The 17,222-nt window shown below is 42.3% G+C and overlaps 1 protein-coding gene across 3 annotated transcripts in view; it reads right to left on the bottom strand.

The window, feature by feature from the left end:
* The window catches only part of MACROD2 (mono-ADP ribosylhydrolase 2), a 2,305,220-nt gene that overhangs the window by 612,421 nt on the left and 1,675,577 nt on the right, over window positions 1-17,222 (bottom strand). For all 3 annotated transcript variants that reach the window (XR_009740200.1, XM_061435643.1, XM_061435644.1), the window contains exon 8: window positions 16,089-16,162. Coding sequence is in view for 2 of the 3 variants with exons in the window: in XM_061435643.1 (XP_061291627.1) it covers window positions 16,089-16,162 (74 nt within the window). In the remaining variant the exon portion in view is untranslated. The remainder of the gene's footprint in view (window positions 1-16,088; window positions 16,163-17,222) is intronic.

Raw genomic sequence — 17,222 nt, 5'->3', positions numbered from 1 at the left:
GGACTGCTGACCCCACGTGACTTTTGTATAACATCTCAGTGTATAAAAACAGACCCTGGAAAATAAAGAATTGGGATCAGTTCCTCGAAAGACTGGTCTCCCCATGTCGTTCTTTCTCTCACCTTATGGCTGAATCCCCATCTGGAACGTGGAGGCTCGTCAAGCCTACTAATTATGCCTGGGCTTCTAAGATCTGACCAGGGAGGCCTTAAGTGTCTCCTCTACTTCGGAAGAACGGGAGGATGCCTACTGCCTACGTAGGTGATGTAAATTCCTTGCCTTGGAATTTTATTAGCTTTCCACGTAAACCAGCCTCTTTTCTCCACTGAATTTTCCTACTGAGCTATCCTTATTTTATTACTCTTTATATCTCTAATTAATATCTCATTAAAGCCAGTGTATTTGCCGACGCTGTCTCTCCTTCAAATTTCCCTGGATCCACCGGGGCTGGACCCCGGCAGTAGATTGATCAAAAAAAAAAAGGAAAAAAGATAATGTGGTTACCTAAAGACCAAGCTGGGCTTTCCAGGTGGCGCTAGTGGTAAAGAACCCGCCTGCCAATGCAGGGGATGTAAGAGACCCAGATTCCATCCCTGGGTCGGGAAGATCCTCTGGAGAAGGGCATGACAACCCATTCCAGTATTCTTGCCTGGAGAATCCCATGGACAGAGGTGCCAGGTGGGCTATGGTCCGTAGGGTCGCAAAGATTAGGACATAACTGAAGTGACTTAGCACATGCACAAAGACCAAGGTGGCCCAGAGTTTATAATCATAGGAGTCTCTGCACGACAGCAGAAGGCCAGGTAGGCAAAGGAGTTAAGTGCTGTGTTCACCACCCACAGCTCAACAGCTCAAGGGCTCAGGTCAGAGGATGAGCTTCTAGGTATATTGAATTTCTCTAGCTCATTTCCTGAATAAGTTTCTCCTTTTATACAATAGTCTGAAGCTGCCTAACCCCCCAAGCACCACCAGTCATCTGGGACCTGGCTAGGGCTGTGAACAGGAGAGCTGGCTTCCAGCCCTCTGCTTATTTGGGAGGTAGCCACAGGGATGAAGGCTTGACTCAATTTGGAACACCACTGAAATACAGATAAAAACCTACTGAGCATGCTCACCATCTGACACAGAAAAGAAGGTCTGCAGGAGACAGATGAGCAGGGTTCATGAACGCTCAGGTCTGTCATCATAAGAAACGATATCAAACAGCCCTTCAGTCAGTGTGCTTGTATCAAGGCTTTCTATTTGCCAGGCCCCCTGGATTTAGCACACACGCATGCACACACACACACACACAAAGTTTATAGGTGAAATGATACAGTCCCTGTCCTCAAGTTCATGGAAAAGCTAACAGGTAAATCCACAATTGCAGTCAAAGCCCTGAAACTTGTAAGTTTTCCTAAGGTTGCATGGGGGCGTGAGGAGAAAAAAAATCCCCAAAGATACAACAACTGAGCAGACATGACCAGCCAAGTAAAAGGAACGTGTCATCTCAAGAAGCATGTGCTCCAAACAAAGACAGCGCAGATCCTTGCAAAGCTGGAGCTGCTGTCAAGGCCCGTCTACCCTCTGGGAGGTTTAAAAACTTCCTGAGCTTGCTTATCATTTGATCAGATTTGCCTAATGAATTAACATCAATGTCTGTGGCTCAGAAGTGTCACCCCAGCATGGCTGTTCAGCTTTCAGCTCTCATCACATGAAAGCTTAGGAGACTAAGAGGGCTCTTGGCAGGATAATTAAAAGCTCCGTTTGTTACCTCTTTTTACTCTTTCATCCAACCTGAAATGCATATGGGCCTGGCACTGTGCTGTTGCTGCTGCTGCTGCTAAGTCGCTTCAGTCGTGTCCGACTGTCTGCGACCCCAGAGACAGCAGCCCACCAGGCTCCCCCGTCCCTGGGATTCTCCAGGCAAGAACACTGGAGTGGGTTGCCATTTCCTTCTCCAATGCATGAAACTGAAAAGTGAAAGTGAAGTCACTCAGTCGTGTCTGACTCTTCACGACCCCATGGATGGCAGCCTACCAGGCTCCTCCATCCATGGGATTTTCCAGGCAAGACTACTGGAGTGGCACTGTGCTAGGGGCAAGAGAATCAAAGATGGCCAAACTGTGGACCTGCAATCTTGGTTTCATAAAAAAATTAACAAGCAACTCTACACAAGTCATTTGAGCAACAGTGTGGTAGGTTCCAAGGGAACATGGCAGAAAAAAATCCAAAATTAAACTGCAGACTTGTAAACAGTGAAAAAAGTTCTCTGAAATAGTAATTTACTATCATTAGTTTTCCTACTGGCTCAGAGGTGAAGAATCTGCCTGAAATGCAGGAGACTCAGATTTGATCTGTGGGTCAGGAAGATCTTCTGGAGAAGGAAATGGCAACCCACTCCAGTATTCTTGCCTGGGAAATTCTATGGACATAGGAGACTGGCAGGCTACAGTCCATGGAGTCACAAAGAGTCGGACAACTATTATTAAGAAAAAAAAATGAGGCTTTCAGTGATCATGGTTATGAGTTTGAAATCCTGAGTTAGAATTCTAGCTCTGCCATTTATTTGCTGTGTGGTCTTAGAAAGTTTACTTAGTATTGCTAAATCTCAGTTTCCTCATCCATAAAATAGAAGGATTACAATGACAACCACATAGGTTTGCTATGGTAATTAAATGAGATCATCCAAATGAGGTGCTTAGACAAAAGATGCACTCAATTTTTCAACACGTGTGTCATTAAATATATATATATATATATGTACGTAAATGTGTGTGCACACACATGCACTCAGTTATGACCAACTCTTTGCAACCCTATGGACTGTAGCCTGCCAGGATGCAATGTCCACAGAATTTCCCAGGCAAGAATACTGGGGCAGGTTACCATTCCCTCCTCCAGGGGACCTTCCCAACCCAGGGATCGAACCCAGTCTTTTGCATCTCCTGCATTGGCAGGCAGGTTCTTTACCAGCTGAGCAACCAGGGAACCCCTATATATATATATATGTGTGTGTGTGTGTGTGTGTATAAATAAATATATAGTTAGTGAAAAATCAAGCTCAAGTGGATTTGCTTCTGAAATCCACTTGTCCTCAGCTGTCACTGGTAGAATAAACTTTACTTATTTGAAAAAGTATGGTATGGTATATTACTTCTGAGCCTCAAAAGTAGATCTACTGAAATCAATAGGAGAAATACAAAATGTAGAAATGGGGTTAGAATAAAATCAATCTCAATCACACACACACACACACACACACACACATGCACATACAGAAATAACCTCTGATGTACATACTGAAAAGGTCACACATCTCACTTAGGTCAAGCCTCTAAGCTACTGGGTAAACCAACTAGAGCAAATCCCCTACATAGGAAGGAGTTTCATCCCAACAGTGTGTTTGTAAGTCCAACAAAGTTAGCCTGGGTACCTAACTATCACAACTGGCTATACAGTACTGTACTGTAACAGGCTTATAATACTTTTCACACAGATAATACATAAAAACAAAAAGAAAACATTTTTAATCTTACAGTACAGCACCTTGAAAGTATAGTTGAAAGTCACAACTTGAAGGTTCATTTGTAGGGGAATTCAGTTCAGGTTAGGTCAGTTCAGTTGCTCAGTCGAATCTGACTCTTTGCGACCCCATGAATCACAGCACGCCAGGCCTCCCTGTCCATCACCAACTCCTGGAGTTCACCCAGACTCACGTCCATCGAGTCGGTGATGCCATCCAGCCATCTCATCCTCTGTCGTCCCCTTCTCCTCTTGCCCCCAATCCCTCCCAGCATCAGAGTCTTTTCCAATGAGTCAACTCTTCGCATGAGGTGGCCAAAGTACTGGAGTTTCAGCTTTAGCATCATTCCTTCCCAAGAAATCCCAGGGCTGATCTCCTTCAGAATGGACTGGTTGGCTCTCCTTGCAGTCCAAGGGACTCTCAAGAGTCTTCTCCAACACCACAGTTCAAAAGCATCAATTCTTTGGTGCTCAGCTTTCTTCACAGTCCAACTCTCACATCCATACGTGACCACAGGAAAAACCATAGCCTTACTGTACTCTAAAGACTTCCCTGGTGGGCCAGTGGTTGAGTCTGCCTGTCAGTGTCAGGGACATAGGTTCGATCCCTGGTTTGGGAAGATCTCACATACCATGGGGCAGCTAAGCCCGTGTGCCACAACAACTGAGTCTGTGCTCTAGAACCCAGGAGCTGCAACAAGAGAAGCTGCTGCAACAAAAAACCCGTGCACCACAGCTTGAAAGTAGCTCCTACTTGCTGCAACCAGAGAAAACCCAAGGACAGCAACGAAGATGCCACCTGGCGCAACCAAAAATAAATAGTGATAAAAAAGAGCTTCACAGGTAAAGGGGGTGATGTCAATCCCATTCCTGCTGCAACCACCTCATGGAATTTCTTTAACCATACGTTTAATAAATCTACTAATATATTCCAGAGGATACACTTATCCCCATCCTCTACAGAAAATCATTAGTCAACTATACTTAGAAGCAGGGGATGAATTTTCTTTTTCCTTTGCCTCCTGCACAGAACGTGACTATTTGGGGGGTTCATTCCCTGCTGGCAAATGGCCATTTCCTGCCTCTAGACAGAAAGGCTTAAAAGAACTTATACAAAACAGTCAAAATCCTCTGCAGACATCCAATAACTTATAAGGGAAAGAACGTTTTGATGAGTTAGTGCAAATGAATCAGGACCATATGGATCCGATTTCCCTGGAGTTTAAATTTGTAAAGAGAAAAACTTCTTAGAAAAATGATCTTTGTAGATGTCACTGAACCCAGGGGAAAAACATATGAGATGATTAATCAACTTAATACATTCCCAAGTTGCCCTGTGCTTAACTGAAGCACACCCAGGTCATTTGTAGATCAATTCAGACTGTCAAACACACAGACCATCATGCTCTAATTGTTTTCAGAGCAGAATTTTGAGCAGCAGAAGATATTAAGCTGGTTAGTATTTTCAGCAATGAATTTTAGTACAACTGCTTATTTTCTAATTCCTTAAATAGTTAATGTCATCAGTGGCAGCAGATTCTGGAAACACAGTGGGTGACACGTATCTGCCTATCCAACCCACAGGTAGGTGGTGTAAACAGGCTCCCATGCAGGACAACATGGCACCAGTCAGAAGACACATTCCTTGTGGCCTGCTAAATGCTGGCCTCGTGCCAAAGGAGAACTAATTTGCTTCATGTGACTGAGCGCTTTATTCTCAAATGGTTTTTCAGAAACCAGCATAATTGTACAAAATCCAAGAGACGGACTCATCATATGTATGTAATACTCAAATAATGATTCAGTTGTATCTGTTGATGAGGTTTACTAACTTATTAAATATATCTCATGCATAGAGGCATTTGAATACGTGTCCAGAGACAATGATTACTATAAATAAGATTTCGGAAATGTATTAAAAGTGCTTTCTAAAAGAGATAAAAGGCCCCTACTATGTGCAGGGTGCCACGGAAACCTAGCTAGCAAATCCTATGAATATTTAACCTGAGTAAAGGTGACATTATATGGAGACATGATCAACATTGTTTATTTGTCAACTCATGTCAAAGGGGATTACAGGATGGAAGAAACAAGTGTCTATCAGTGAGAAGGCTGGAACCTTCTAGACAATACATTCCCATCAAGGCTCCTAAATCCCTTGTTAGAAGGTCTGTTGTTTGCTGGTTTAGAGAGAGGTTTACTCTCACAGTTCTCAGATCTTTTTCCACATTGAAGAGAATAAATATGAGCTTGCATCATAGTATTTTCTAGCTGGAAAAAATCTTTGAGAGTTACTGGTCTAATCAACCACTGGCTGGAGATATGTTTTAAAATAACAGGCTGCTGTCCTCCCAGATATGGCAATACAGTAGATTTAGGGTATGGTGCTGGTATATGATTTAATCATTTTCCCAGGCGACGTTCACCTTATTTTACAGATCAAGAACAGGCCAAGAATGGCTACAGCCTCTCTTGCAATCTCCTTATTCCCAGGTCAGTGTCTTACCGACAAGCTCAGCAATGCCTGGGTCATTAGGGAGTTTCTCCAGTGTATAATCAGGCAGGAAAAAGAGCCCAGACTAAGCAAAGATCTACAGTCTCAAAGCAGCCAACATTTATGTTGAAAAATAAATGCAGCTGAGTTTTTCTTATGCCTTATTCAGGCTCTAAATTTCAGCACATAAAATTAAATTTTCACATGGGCAAAATTAATCTTTAAACTTCTTTAGGCAGGCCCTACGTTAGAAACTAACATGTCTTTCAATAAACTCAACAAAGCCCATTTTTCCTGCAGCTTTAAGAGAAGCTGCTGGAGTTTTCGAAGTCCCCACTGAGCAAGAGATGAAGTTGTTGGCTAACATTTAGGAGCAATGTCAGAGAAGCAATAACAACCAACAAGTCCTTATGGACTGGCATTACACTGATTCAGAAGGCAGCTAAGACGTTTGTGAGAATCTGGGCCAACTGGAAGAAGAGTGAATTTATATTTCTTATCTCACACCAAGGTTTATCATAAAACTCAAAATAAATCACCTCATTTAAAATCTCTTATTTACATCTTTTTTTTTTTTAACAGAGTGCACATAGCAGAAGCTACGGGCACAGGAAGCACCTTCTCACTATCAGACATCACTTGCCCTGGTGCCCAGCAGGGCACATGTCAGGGGTTGCAACCCTTGCTGCAGAACCGAGTCTAAGATCAGTACGTCAGGATCTACCTTCCTTGCCTGAGGCCTTCAAAATCTGGATCACAGACGTGAATGCTTCATTCTGACCAGGTTTTAGTAACTTGGATTCACCACAAGTTTAAGAAACCAGATATCCTACAATATCCTTTCTGTTCTCTGCTTCAAGGAAATAGCCTCCTCATTGAAGGTTAGGGGCTCCCTGGTGTGGACTGAAGATGCCACAGCTTTCTTCTCTACCCTCAAGTTTCTATATGATGAGACTTCCTAAGAAACTTTGAACAGAAATAAGAAGAAGTTGATCTGATTGAGCAGGTTATGTTAGCAAGTCTTTCATCACTAAGCTTACAATCCACCTCCTCCATATCTACTTTTGTCTACAACTCAGCTGATTTGCATGTTCATAGGTCCACACTCTTTGGAAGTTTCTTCTAGTGTGTTTTTGTTTAAGTGTCAAGAGATTGAAGTACTGGGAGCTTTGGCATATTTACTCCTGTTTCGGACCATAATGAATGGACGTGTCACTATCAAAGAGGTGCAGTTTCCACAGAAAAGTAAAAGTGTTAGTCGCTCAGCCCTGTCCGACTCTACACAACCCCATGGACTATAAACCGCCAGGTTCCTCTGTCCCAGAATTCTCCAAACAAGAATACTGGAGTGGGTTGCCATTTCTTTCTCCAGGGGATCTTCCAGACCCAGGGATCGAACCTGGGTTTCCTGCATTGAAAGTGGATTATTTACCATCTGAGCCACCACAGAACCAACTTCCACAGGGGCCACCCCTAAATCCAATTGTGTTAGGAAAAGCAATGAGATGGCTACAAATCTGGCCATGGTTTCCATATGAAACTGAGATCTGGCTGGGAACATTGCCTCTCAGAGGCAAATCATTTAACTTCACAAGAACGAGAAAGTATCTTTCTTGTTCTTGCCTGAATTAAGCTCGATGATGGTGGCAGGATTGCTGATTTTCCATTCAATCATGGCAGCACATGAATCCTATTCAATTAAGGTGGAGAGCAAGGCAAAGGGTTGTTTTTCCCTCCCTACTCAGCAAGAAGGAAGGCACACACTTCCAGCTTAAGAAAATGGCAGTAGAATGTCCTTAAGTAGAGCCTCTCAGTGTCATTTTTATCCCTGTGTCAGATGTAGATTCAACCACATGCTCAGAGGTTTATTTTCTATTTATAAAAATGCCACATCATTTGGATAATCAGCAGATTTAATTTCATAAGGAGTTTTAAAGGTTGTCTATTTTGAAATCACTATATAATCCAGATCATTTACAGAAAAGCAACACGGTGGCCTCTTCTCCTATACTAAATGGGTCAAGGTCGTTAATACTGACTCTAAAGAGACACCCATATGGAAACTAAGACTCGTCTAAAAGGCATCAGAGAGCATGTGAGAATGATGCTTGATCTTTGGTATATCATCTGGACAATCAGAGAGGACAAAACCTTCTTTTGGCCCGATTATGCCATGATGACCTGAGCAAAGACACCTCTGTGGCTGTATCAGTGAGGTTGCTCCAGAAGACGACACCAGTGGTGACAGATCCCAGAGCTAGAAGAGACTTAGCCCACACTCCCCATTTTACGGATAAGGAGTACAGACAGATGGATTTAATTGTCCGTGTTTACACAGGAGAGTTGGAGTAGGAAATGGCAACCGACTCCAGTATTCTTGCCTGGAGAATTCTATGGTCAGAGGAGTCTGGTGGGCTACAGTGCATAGGGGGTTACTGAGAGTTGGAGTAGGAAATGGCAACCGACTCCAGTATTCTTGCCTGGAGAATTCTATGGTCAGAGGAGTCTGGTGGGCTACAGTGCATGGGGATTACCGAGAGTTGGACATGACTGAGCATGCATCCACCCACACATATAAGAGAGTAATCTGATTAGAACCCACATTTTCTGACTTTTAATCCAATGTTCTAATTTTTATATCAATCTGCCTCTTTAAGACAAATAATAGCCAGGGTTGACTTGCACCCTACCTTCACCCATCCAACTTCCTGAAGCTGTAAGTCCCACTTTGACTCCATGAAGGTGGAGAGGAGCTACTGCTACACAATGGCCTCCCTGATACAACCCTGCAGGCTTGGAAGATAGCCTCATGAGATAGCCTCAAAATACTTCCAAGTCGTATTTTGTAAAGAGATCCATCTTATTTCAAAAACACAAATCCCAACTGTAGGAACATTCTGCTCATATCATCTTAGCAGACTTCTTACTTCCTTTTAAAGAACTGTTCACTTAAGTACTAATTACATAGAATCTCTGCTTCACCTGTCTCATACTATTTATTCTTGGCTTTTACTCAGTACTGGCTTCCAATACAACTTGCATGTTTCTTTACCTCGAGGTTACAGTAAAGAGGAAGACACAGCCATCAGCAAAGACAAGCTGATGTTTTCCCCCTGCATGAAAGTACTGAAAGGCTGTATTTTTAAGAGTTCTTACTCACTTCGCTATTAAGAACAGTGACTCAAAGTATTTTTCTGACCCAACGTATTTGAAAAATCTGGAATAATTCTACTGAAAGCAGTAGTTCAACATAAGATGAGTTCTGTGAAAGGGGTAAAGGACTTAAAACATGCAGCTTTGGGAAACAAACCTCCAAATAATTCCCAACCATCCCTTTTCTCTAGCTGAGAATTATTAGCTTGAGTTGTAGATACTAAAATGAGAGGTCAGTTTTACTAAAATATACCAACATTTTTGATTCTTCACTCAGGCCAACAAAATGGGCTCTTTGACTCTGTTAACTACCCAATGATCAGTAACATCTTCAGCAAAATATCCTCTTAAGGTAACCTCTGCCCTCAGCCAAAAAAAAACAAACCATGGCAGGGAACATGGCCACTGGCAGCTCCTGAGCCCCAGCTCTCTCTGCTCCATCGCTAAAGTGGGTCCTCAGTTTCCCTTCCCAATGCCAGTTTGGATCACTAACTAAAGCGGTACAATTTGCATTAATCCACCTATTGTGTTTCTTGATCGATGGGAATAGGATGATGAAGCCTGGAGACAACAGCAAGAGGTTCTAATTTCTGGCTGCAAAATTTGGGTGTGTCTGTTGGGAACAGATGCTAAAACAGCGTGGGGATGCAGAGGGACATGCATTTGCACACTTGGAGAGCTCTCAGGTGGGGTCTATGGCGACACCCAGCCCTTGAACGCTTTCTCCCATCAAGAAAGGCAGAAGTTGCCTTGGGACATGGCTTTTACTCTAACAATGGGTATTCCGAATCACGCAATCAAGAGATAAAACTCATATCCAGCCACTCATGAAACTGCTTCTCACAAACTTCAACCCAGACAATGTGAGAATGAAGTATTATGTATATGAATGGGCAGTTGAGTGACTGAGCGAGTGTGTATGTATATGAAAGAGGAGGGAAAGAAGGGAGGGAGGGAGGGAAGGAGGAAGGAAGGAAGATGGAGGGAGAGAGAAAAATTGTTTCCAAGTCCTGAGGGTTCCTGAAGCACAAAAGGAGCATGTACACGTGCAAAGTCTGGGAATACTTTTCTTGCATTATGTCAGAGACGATAAGCATCACGGCTTCCACCTGAAGACCGGGCCTGGACTACTCAAAGGATACATTTTAATAGCAGCCTATTATGATGATGGGTGTTATTACCATAATCACATTCCTGCAACAAAATGTGACGATTTTAAGATGGAATTTATTTTTTTAAATACACACATCTTAAGCTTAAATTGTTCCAGAAACTAAGGCCTGCATAGATGTTCAAACGATACTTCTAGACATAAAACGACATCCCCCAGGGAGAACCCCAGGCAACACCTCTGGCTTCTTCCAGATCTCTGCATGTCAACCACATCTCTGTCTCCTGCAGAACTGAAAGACAGTGCATTGCTTTGCATTTCTGTAAACAACCATCCGCAGGAATTGAAACTTGGTGTGAAGGATATAATTTTCCCATCAGAAATGTAAACATCATTTCATGTTTCATTTAAGCCCTCCTATTAAGAACCACACACATAGATCCTAAGGTGTTCCATGTCAGTGACATAAGGCAGGCCCTGCAGTGGTTTTTTTTTTTTTTCTTGGTGATCCATAATGTGATTCTGAAATAAAAGTGACAAACAATTTTTAACACTGCATATGTTCAAAGACCTCTGCCAAGAAGGGGAAAAAATAGTCTTGGCGTCAGAAGCTAAAGTGTGACACTTCCTCTGTGATCTGTGAGGAGGAAAGGAGTGGCCGTGTCCCTGATCTTGTCAAGTTAACAGCAGAACGGCAGATGAAACTTTCAGGAAGCTGAAGCACGTGGCTTCAGAGGATTCCCATTTCTGTGCTCTGGGGGAGAGGAATGTGTTCACCTTTTTCCATACTTTGAGGATTGTGTGTCTGCATGCTGGACGGCAGAGAGGAGGATGCTGAAACCAGAGGCCAATATCTTAACTTCTAAAGAACACCAAGGATGAGACCAAAACTAGTTCTGTTCTCTGACTGCCAGCGGTTGCCTTGAGGCCTAGACCACACTGGGTAAGGTCTGGGACCTTAGCTCGTAACAAGTGCTGAGCTGGGTACCTGGCTAGGTGTCACCCAGCATCTCGGAATGGCCTGCCTCAACTTCAGGCAAACTACCCAAAGTGACAAACAGCAATACCCAGGTCCGTTTCCCTTGGAAGGCACAGAGCAAACAATTTAAATGATAAGCAGATGCTACTTAACATTCTCAACAGGAATTTGTTGGTGGTAAAAGCGCAGTTAAAAAGTATTATATATTAGGCAAAGGTCCAAACTTTGCAGGCAATGAGCAAAAACTTCTACCTTCCTCCTACACAGAAGAAAACCAACTGATTTTGAAAATGCAGAGCTGGGGCTCCTCCATGTCAATGATGCCCAAGTCAAGCCAAGTGCCCATGGAAGGCCTGTAAAGGCAAACCAAAGCTGGCACCATTGAATTGTGCCCACCACAGAACAGGGCGCTGGCGTGTGGAGAGGGGAGATGAGGGAATTCCCATGAAGTGAATGAATGGGGAAGATTTCTGGAAAACTGCCATCCTCACCTCAACTGCAGAGATGCATTTGGGGCCTGGTCTCAGGCGAACCACGACCTCCCCTCTGCCCAACGGCTGCCCAAGGCTGGAGCTTTAATGAGAGCTCCCAGAATGCTACGCTTCTGCTCAGCTATCTGCTGCTTTATCACTGGCAGACAGGTGGGCGGGGGATACAGGTCTGTGTCACAGTGTAACTGAGGCCTGGTTAGTATCTGAGGGTTTCTAGATTGCAAGTGTCCTGGACATCCACTGATCTTCTGGCTCAAAATCTTCATCTTAGGTGCCTTACTGCCTAAGATGGTTTCTTGGAAGCCTTAACCACAAGCCCTCTGAGCTGTAGGATGGTTACTCCCTTGGGGTATTTGAAATCACTGAACATGACCTCCATAATGGGCAAACAGCTCACAACATCAAGCCATTTGTAGCTTTTACAAGTTAAAGACATCTTATTCTTCTTCTGCTACCTATGGAAAAACTGACAAATACAGACATTGCTCTGGAGACTGGTACCCAGAGGGGAGATGAGTCCCCAGGGTGAACCAACAGAACAGGCCCTGTAGAAACACCACTTAGCCTAACTTCCAGATAGGAAAGGGGAACTTCCGAGCTGTGCAGTGAGGAAATCACTATTTCACGAGGAACAGTATTTTTAGATGGCGTGAGAAATGAGGAATGCATGAAGCTTCGGATGATAACACGGGGCAGTCTCCCCAAGGCAGACGTCTGGGCCGCATTTCCACCGCTTGTTTCCATAAGGGCCCCTTGCTTGGCTCACTTGTCTCTTTAAGAAAGTTTCTACTTGAGAAGAATGGGTGCTTCTGGAAAGGTTACCATGCCACATGCTGTCAACTTTTTATAGCCAACTCTGACATGCTTTTCTCTTGATTTTCTGAACTCATGAGTTCTTAATTCTTGATTAAGCTGAAAATGCCAGTGGGTAATCTCCACCCCTCATTGCCCACGTCACGTCTGATCTCTGGGTCTCCCTGCCTTGCACCTTATCTCTGCATCCTGATTTCCATTTCCTTGTGTTTCTGATCTTTGTTTAAGATAATCCATCTCTCTGGTCTTCCCAGAGCAATAATTCAACGCTCAGTAGTGAATACTCTCTTTTGTTTTCTCAATTTCTCAGTCAGAAGTCATTATATTTCTTAGTTCTGGTGGGTCACCGATGTGCCCTAATTATATCCTCTTGAGGATTCGCCTTCCTGTTTTTAAGAAAGTGCTGCTCCATCTCTTCCGTTTGAGCCACTGCAGTCAGAGCCAACTGCACTATTAATATTTGTTCAGCTGGGCTCCAGGTCCCCGAGTCCCCTTAAATATGTCGTGACAACAGCACCCTCAGAGCTTAAACTGTGGGCAAGGGAAGCAAGCTGATGGTGGATGAACGGAACATGCTTTCCCCAGTCCCACCACTGGGCCCAGGTGTACCAGTCAGGCCTCTCAATGTGGGAATGTGTGATTTGTGTAACAGGATAGAATCAAATCAACTGTTCTGAAAAAAAAAAAATGTATGTTAAACTTGACGCCCTTGCCCCCTTTTCCACCATCATTGTGTTCCCAGCAACATTTGTCTCTTGCCTGGATTTACTGCAGTGCCCCCTTAATCAGTCTTCCCTTTTGCACTCGGACATTTTTCAAGTCCATCCTCCAAGTAGCAACCAGACTTTGGTCATTCTCAAGGTGAATCTGCTCATGCTACTCCTTGTCCCAAACCCTCAACAATTTCCCATTAAAAGCCTTAGCATAAAAGCCTTAGCATCAAAGTCTCTCCATGAAACCAAAACACTCCCATCTGGCCCCTGACTGTCTGTCCAAACTTGTCTCCTGCTCTTCTTTTCTCTCTCTGTTCCACCACACTATCTCTTTTATTGTTCTTGCAAACAGTAAACTTTCTCCCCTCAGGGTCTGCCTCTTGCCTTCCCTTTGTGTGGAATGTCCTTCCTGAAGACCTCTTGCGTGGCTTGGCTTATTCTTTCCCATCATCCAAATCTTCATCCCAAAGTGATGTCCTCAGAACAATCTCTACATTCTGTAAAACCACATCCCCCAAGAATCCACTATGCAATTACTTGGTTTTACTTTGTACTCTTTGAGATATTTTATTTATTTGTTTAATTTAGATTTCTCTTTTCCTAGACTATGAACATCATAAGAAAATATTGTTTTTCAGCATTATGTCCCTAGTATTAGAAAAGTGTCTGGTTTTTAGTGAGAGTCAATATATAATTATCAAAAGAGTGAATTAATGAATAAAAAGCTTAAACAATCAGGATGCCAAAAGAATACTGCCATGAAGAGACAACTGAAAAAGTCTTTAACCTAGTTTGTCAACAGAGCAAAAAATACATCAAAATATTGCTAGATAATCCATTTGTATAGCTTTTATCTATGTCCCATGACTTATAATTTCATTTATTAGGTAAAACCTGACTTGTTGAAATTAAATTAGCTGATGCATATATAAGTAGGGAGCCTCTTGAAAAAGCATTCGCATAGGCTATGTTTAAAGTTGTAATGACAATAACTAAGTTATGTTTCTTAATCCAAATTATGTAGATTCCCTACAATGAACCCAAGACATGAGCATGGAAAGAATAAGACAGCAAAAGAGTGAACTCAAAGACTGTAGGCTAGTAAGGAGATCAGAGCAAAAAAAAAAAAACAACAAAAAAAACACATTAGGTGGGAAAGCTAAACTAACAAGTATCTGAAAAAAATAACTCTCTGAATAGTATAAGTAGGGAGACTCCATCAGAAAAACAAGTCAGTGAGGTATAGACGTGACCAACATGCTTGTTCCTCCTCATTACCTATGTTTTGTGTAGTTATGTGTATTCACATCATGTGCCAAGATGGCTCATGGGGATTTCCAGTGTGGGAAATGTCCTTGGATTATTACTTAACTGGAAATGATGGATTCATAACAATACACAAGCTCATTTACCAGTTTTCATGAAACACTATATTTTTGCCAAGCAGATGGTCCAAGAGTCTTCACTATGACCAAGAGATATATTGATGATTACCAGCTTTCAAAAGAACTGAACGTCTCTCCTAGCCTCAGCAGCATTCCAAGGAGGAATGGCTTTTAGCATCAGGAGAGGCAGGTCAGACTCTTGGCTCTGAGATGCTGAAGTTTTGAGTTTGTCATTTAACCATTTGATTCCAGATGAGGAAAAGGATAGCAATACTGACCCTATATGTTCTGCAAGATTGTTGTGAAAATAATACATGTCAAATAAATGTTTTGGAAACTGGCTATTTTGGTTTAATTTTTACTCTGCATCTTTGAGGTTATTAAAGTTATCCTCGAAATTGAAGTTGTCCTACGTACATCTTTTAAAAGTAAAGGGAAAAGAAAAAGCAAGCACCAAAATGGGTATGTCTGACCACGTGGTTTTCTACTTGAGATCAACAATGTTCATACTTGTTTTAAAAATGCTGAAATCACAGTAATTACCAAAAATGACACTGCTGTTTCTTTAAATACACAAAAGCACCAAGAGCTCTCATTAGGAAACTCCCATAGTCTCTTTCCATACCCAGACATTTCCAAATAATCTATTTCCTGCCAAAGGAGAAAGCTAAATTCATGGGCCATCATAAATGTAACAAAATACTTTGCAGTACTCATGTGAGCAAATGAGGACAAAACCAAAATCATAAGAAAAATGTACAATATTGTGTGTTGTCTAATACTTATTTGCTGTTATATGTTAATCATTGAACTTCTAAAATCCAAGCCTCCATAGCATATTTAGTTATTGTGTTCCTTGGTTTACTTGAATAATTCTTTTACACATCACTGCATATATCCTGAAGATCTTATTAAATAAGTAGAATAATAGGCATGATGTACAATGATGGAAATATTCAGTTTCATTAAAAAAAAATCCCCATCATGATGATTTAGCGCAGTCAAACCCACTCCAATATCACACTCTGAGGTTGTTTTAAAGATTGGTTATATATAAAGTGATCTTAGATTACTGAAAAAAGATTAACAAACATCAGAAATGCCCTATTAACAAAGGTAACTCCTTCAGGAAAACAGAACCAGACGATCCCTGAATTCTTCATCTTAATGAAACCCACCCAGTTCTTTTATGCAAAAACCCATTTTTTTTCTGAAGAAGCAAAAGTGAGATCATGGCTAAATAAATCTGACCATTTTGCCCATCTTCACCACCAAAACCAATCAACCTCATGCCTTCAGTCAATAATTACAGAAAGATAATCAATCACCCATCTTTGGCTCAATGACTAGATCTACTGGATACTTATGGAATAAATGTATCTGCCTTTTAAAAACTGAGGATCAAATCATAGCATCTTGTATGTTCACTGACTGTGTTCCCCTACCTCGTGCTGATTCTTGGCCAGCCATTCCTTAATGGTGCTAAGGGCGATGACTGCAGCAGGCTCGTTTGGAAAACCTAAGTGAAAAGCAGAAGAGGACACATTTTTAAAAAATGGCAAAGGTGATAGAGAGTCAGTCATGGATGGATACTGGGTTTTTCCCTCATTTAGTCAACATTCAATCCAACCATTTAGTACTGAGCAAGGCAGACCTTAGAAAGTGGTCTACACACTCTACACTTCACATCACAGGAGATGAAGTCTGCAATGCTATATACAAGGGCGCTGGTCCTACACCCATCTAGAGCAAGAAGGGCAATAGAGAACTAATTGTCTCTTCAGTTGTATGGTTATCTATTAAAAAGATTTACAATTGCTTAACAGCTTTCACAACATTTTCACATAATTTTCTCATACAGTTCAGTTCGGTTACTCAGTCGTGTCTGACTCTATGTGACCCCATGGACCACAGCACGCCAGGTCTCCCTATCCATCAGGAACTTCCAGAGCTTACCCAAACTCATGTCCATTGAGTCAGTGATGCCATCCAACCAACTCAACCTCTGTTATCCCCTTCTCCTCCTGCCCTCAATTTTTCCCAGCATTAGGGTCTTTTCAAATGAGTCAGCTCTTCGTATCAGGTGGCCAAAGTATTGGAGTTTCAGCTTCAACATCAGTCCTTCCAGTGAACACCCAGGACTGACCTCCTTTTAGGATGGACTGGTTGGATCTCCTTGCAGTCCAAGGGACTCTCAAGAGTCTCCTCCAATGCCACAGTTCAAAAGCATCAATTCTTTGGCACTCAACTTTCTTTAAAGCCCAACTCTCACATCCATACATGACTACTGGAAAAACCATAGCCTTGACTAGACGGACCTTTGTTGGCAAACGAATGTCTCTGCTTTTTAATATGCTGTCTAGGTTGGTCATAACTTTTCTTCCAAGGAGCAAGTGCCTTTTAATTTTATGGCCACAGTCACCATCTGCAGGGATTTGGGGGCCCCAGAAAATAAAGTCGGCCACTATTTCCATTGTTTACCCATCTATTTGCCATGAAATGATGGGACCAGATGCCATGATCTTAGTTTTCTGAATGTTGAGCTTTAAGCCAACTTTTTCACTCTCCTCTTTCACTTT

This window comes from Bos javanicus, chromosome 13 (assembly GCF_032452875.1).
Source record: "Bos javanicus breed banteng chromosome 13, ARS-OSU_banteng_1.0, whole genome shotgun sequence".
In the NCBI taxonomy this organism is placed as follows: Eukaryota; Metazoa; Chordata; class Mammalia; order Artiodactyla; family Bovidae; genus Bos; species Bos javanicus.
Note: the sequence above shows the minus strand (reverse complement) of the source record. Positions and strands in the feature narration are given on the sequence as shown.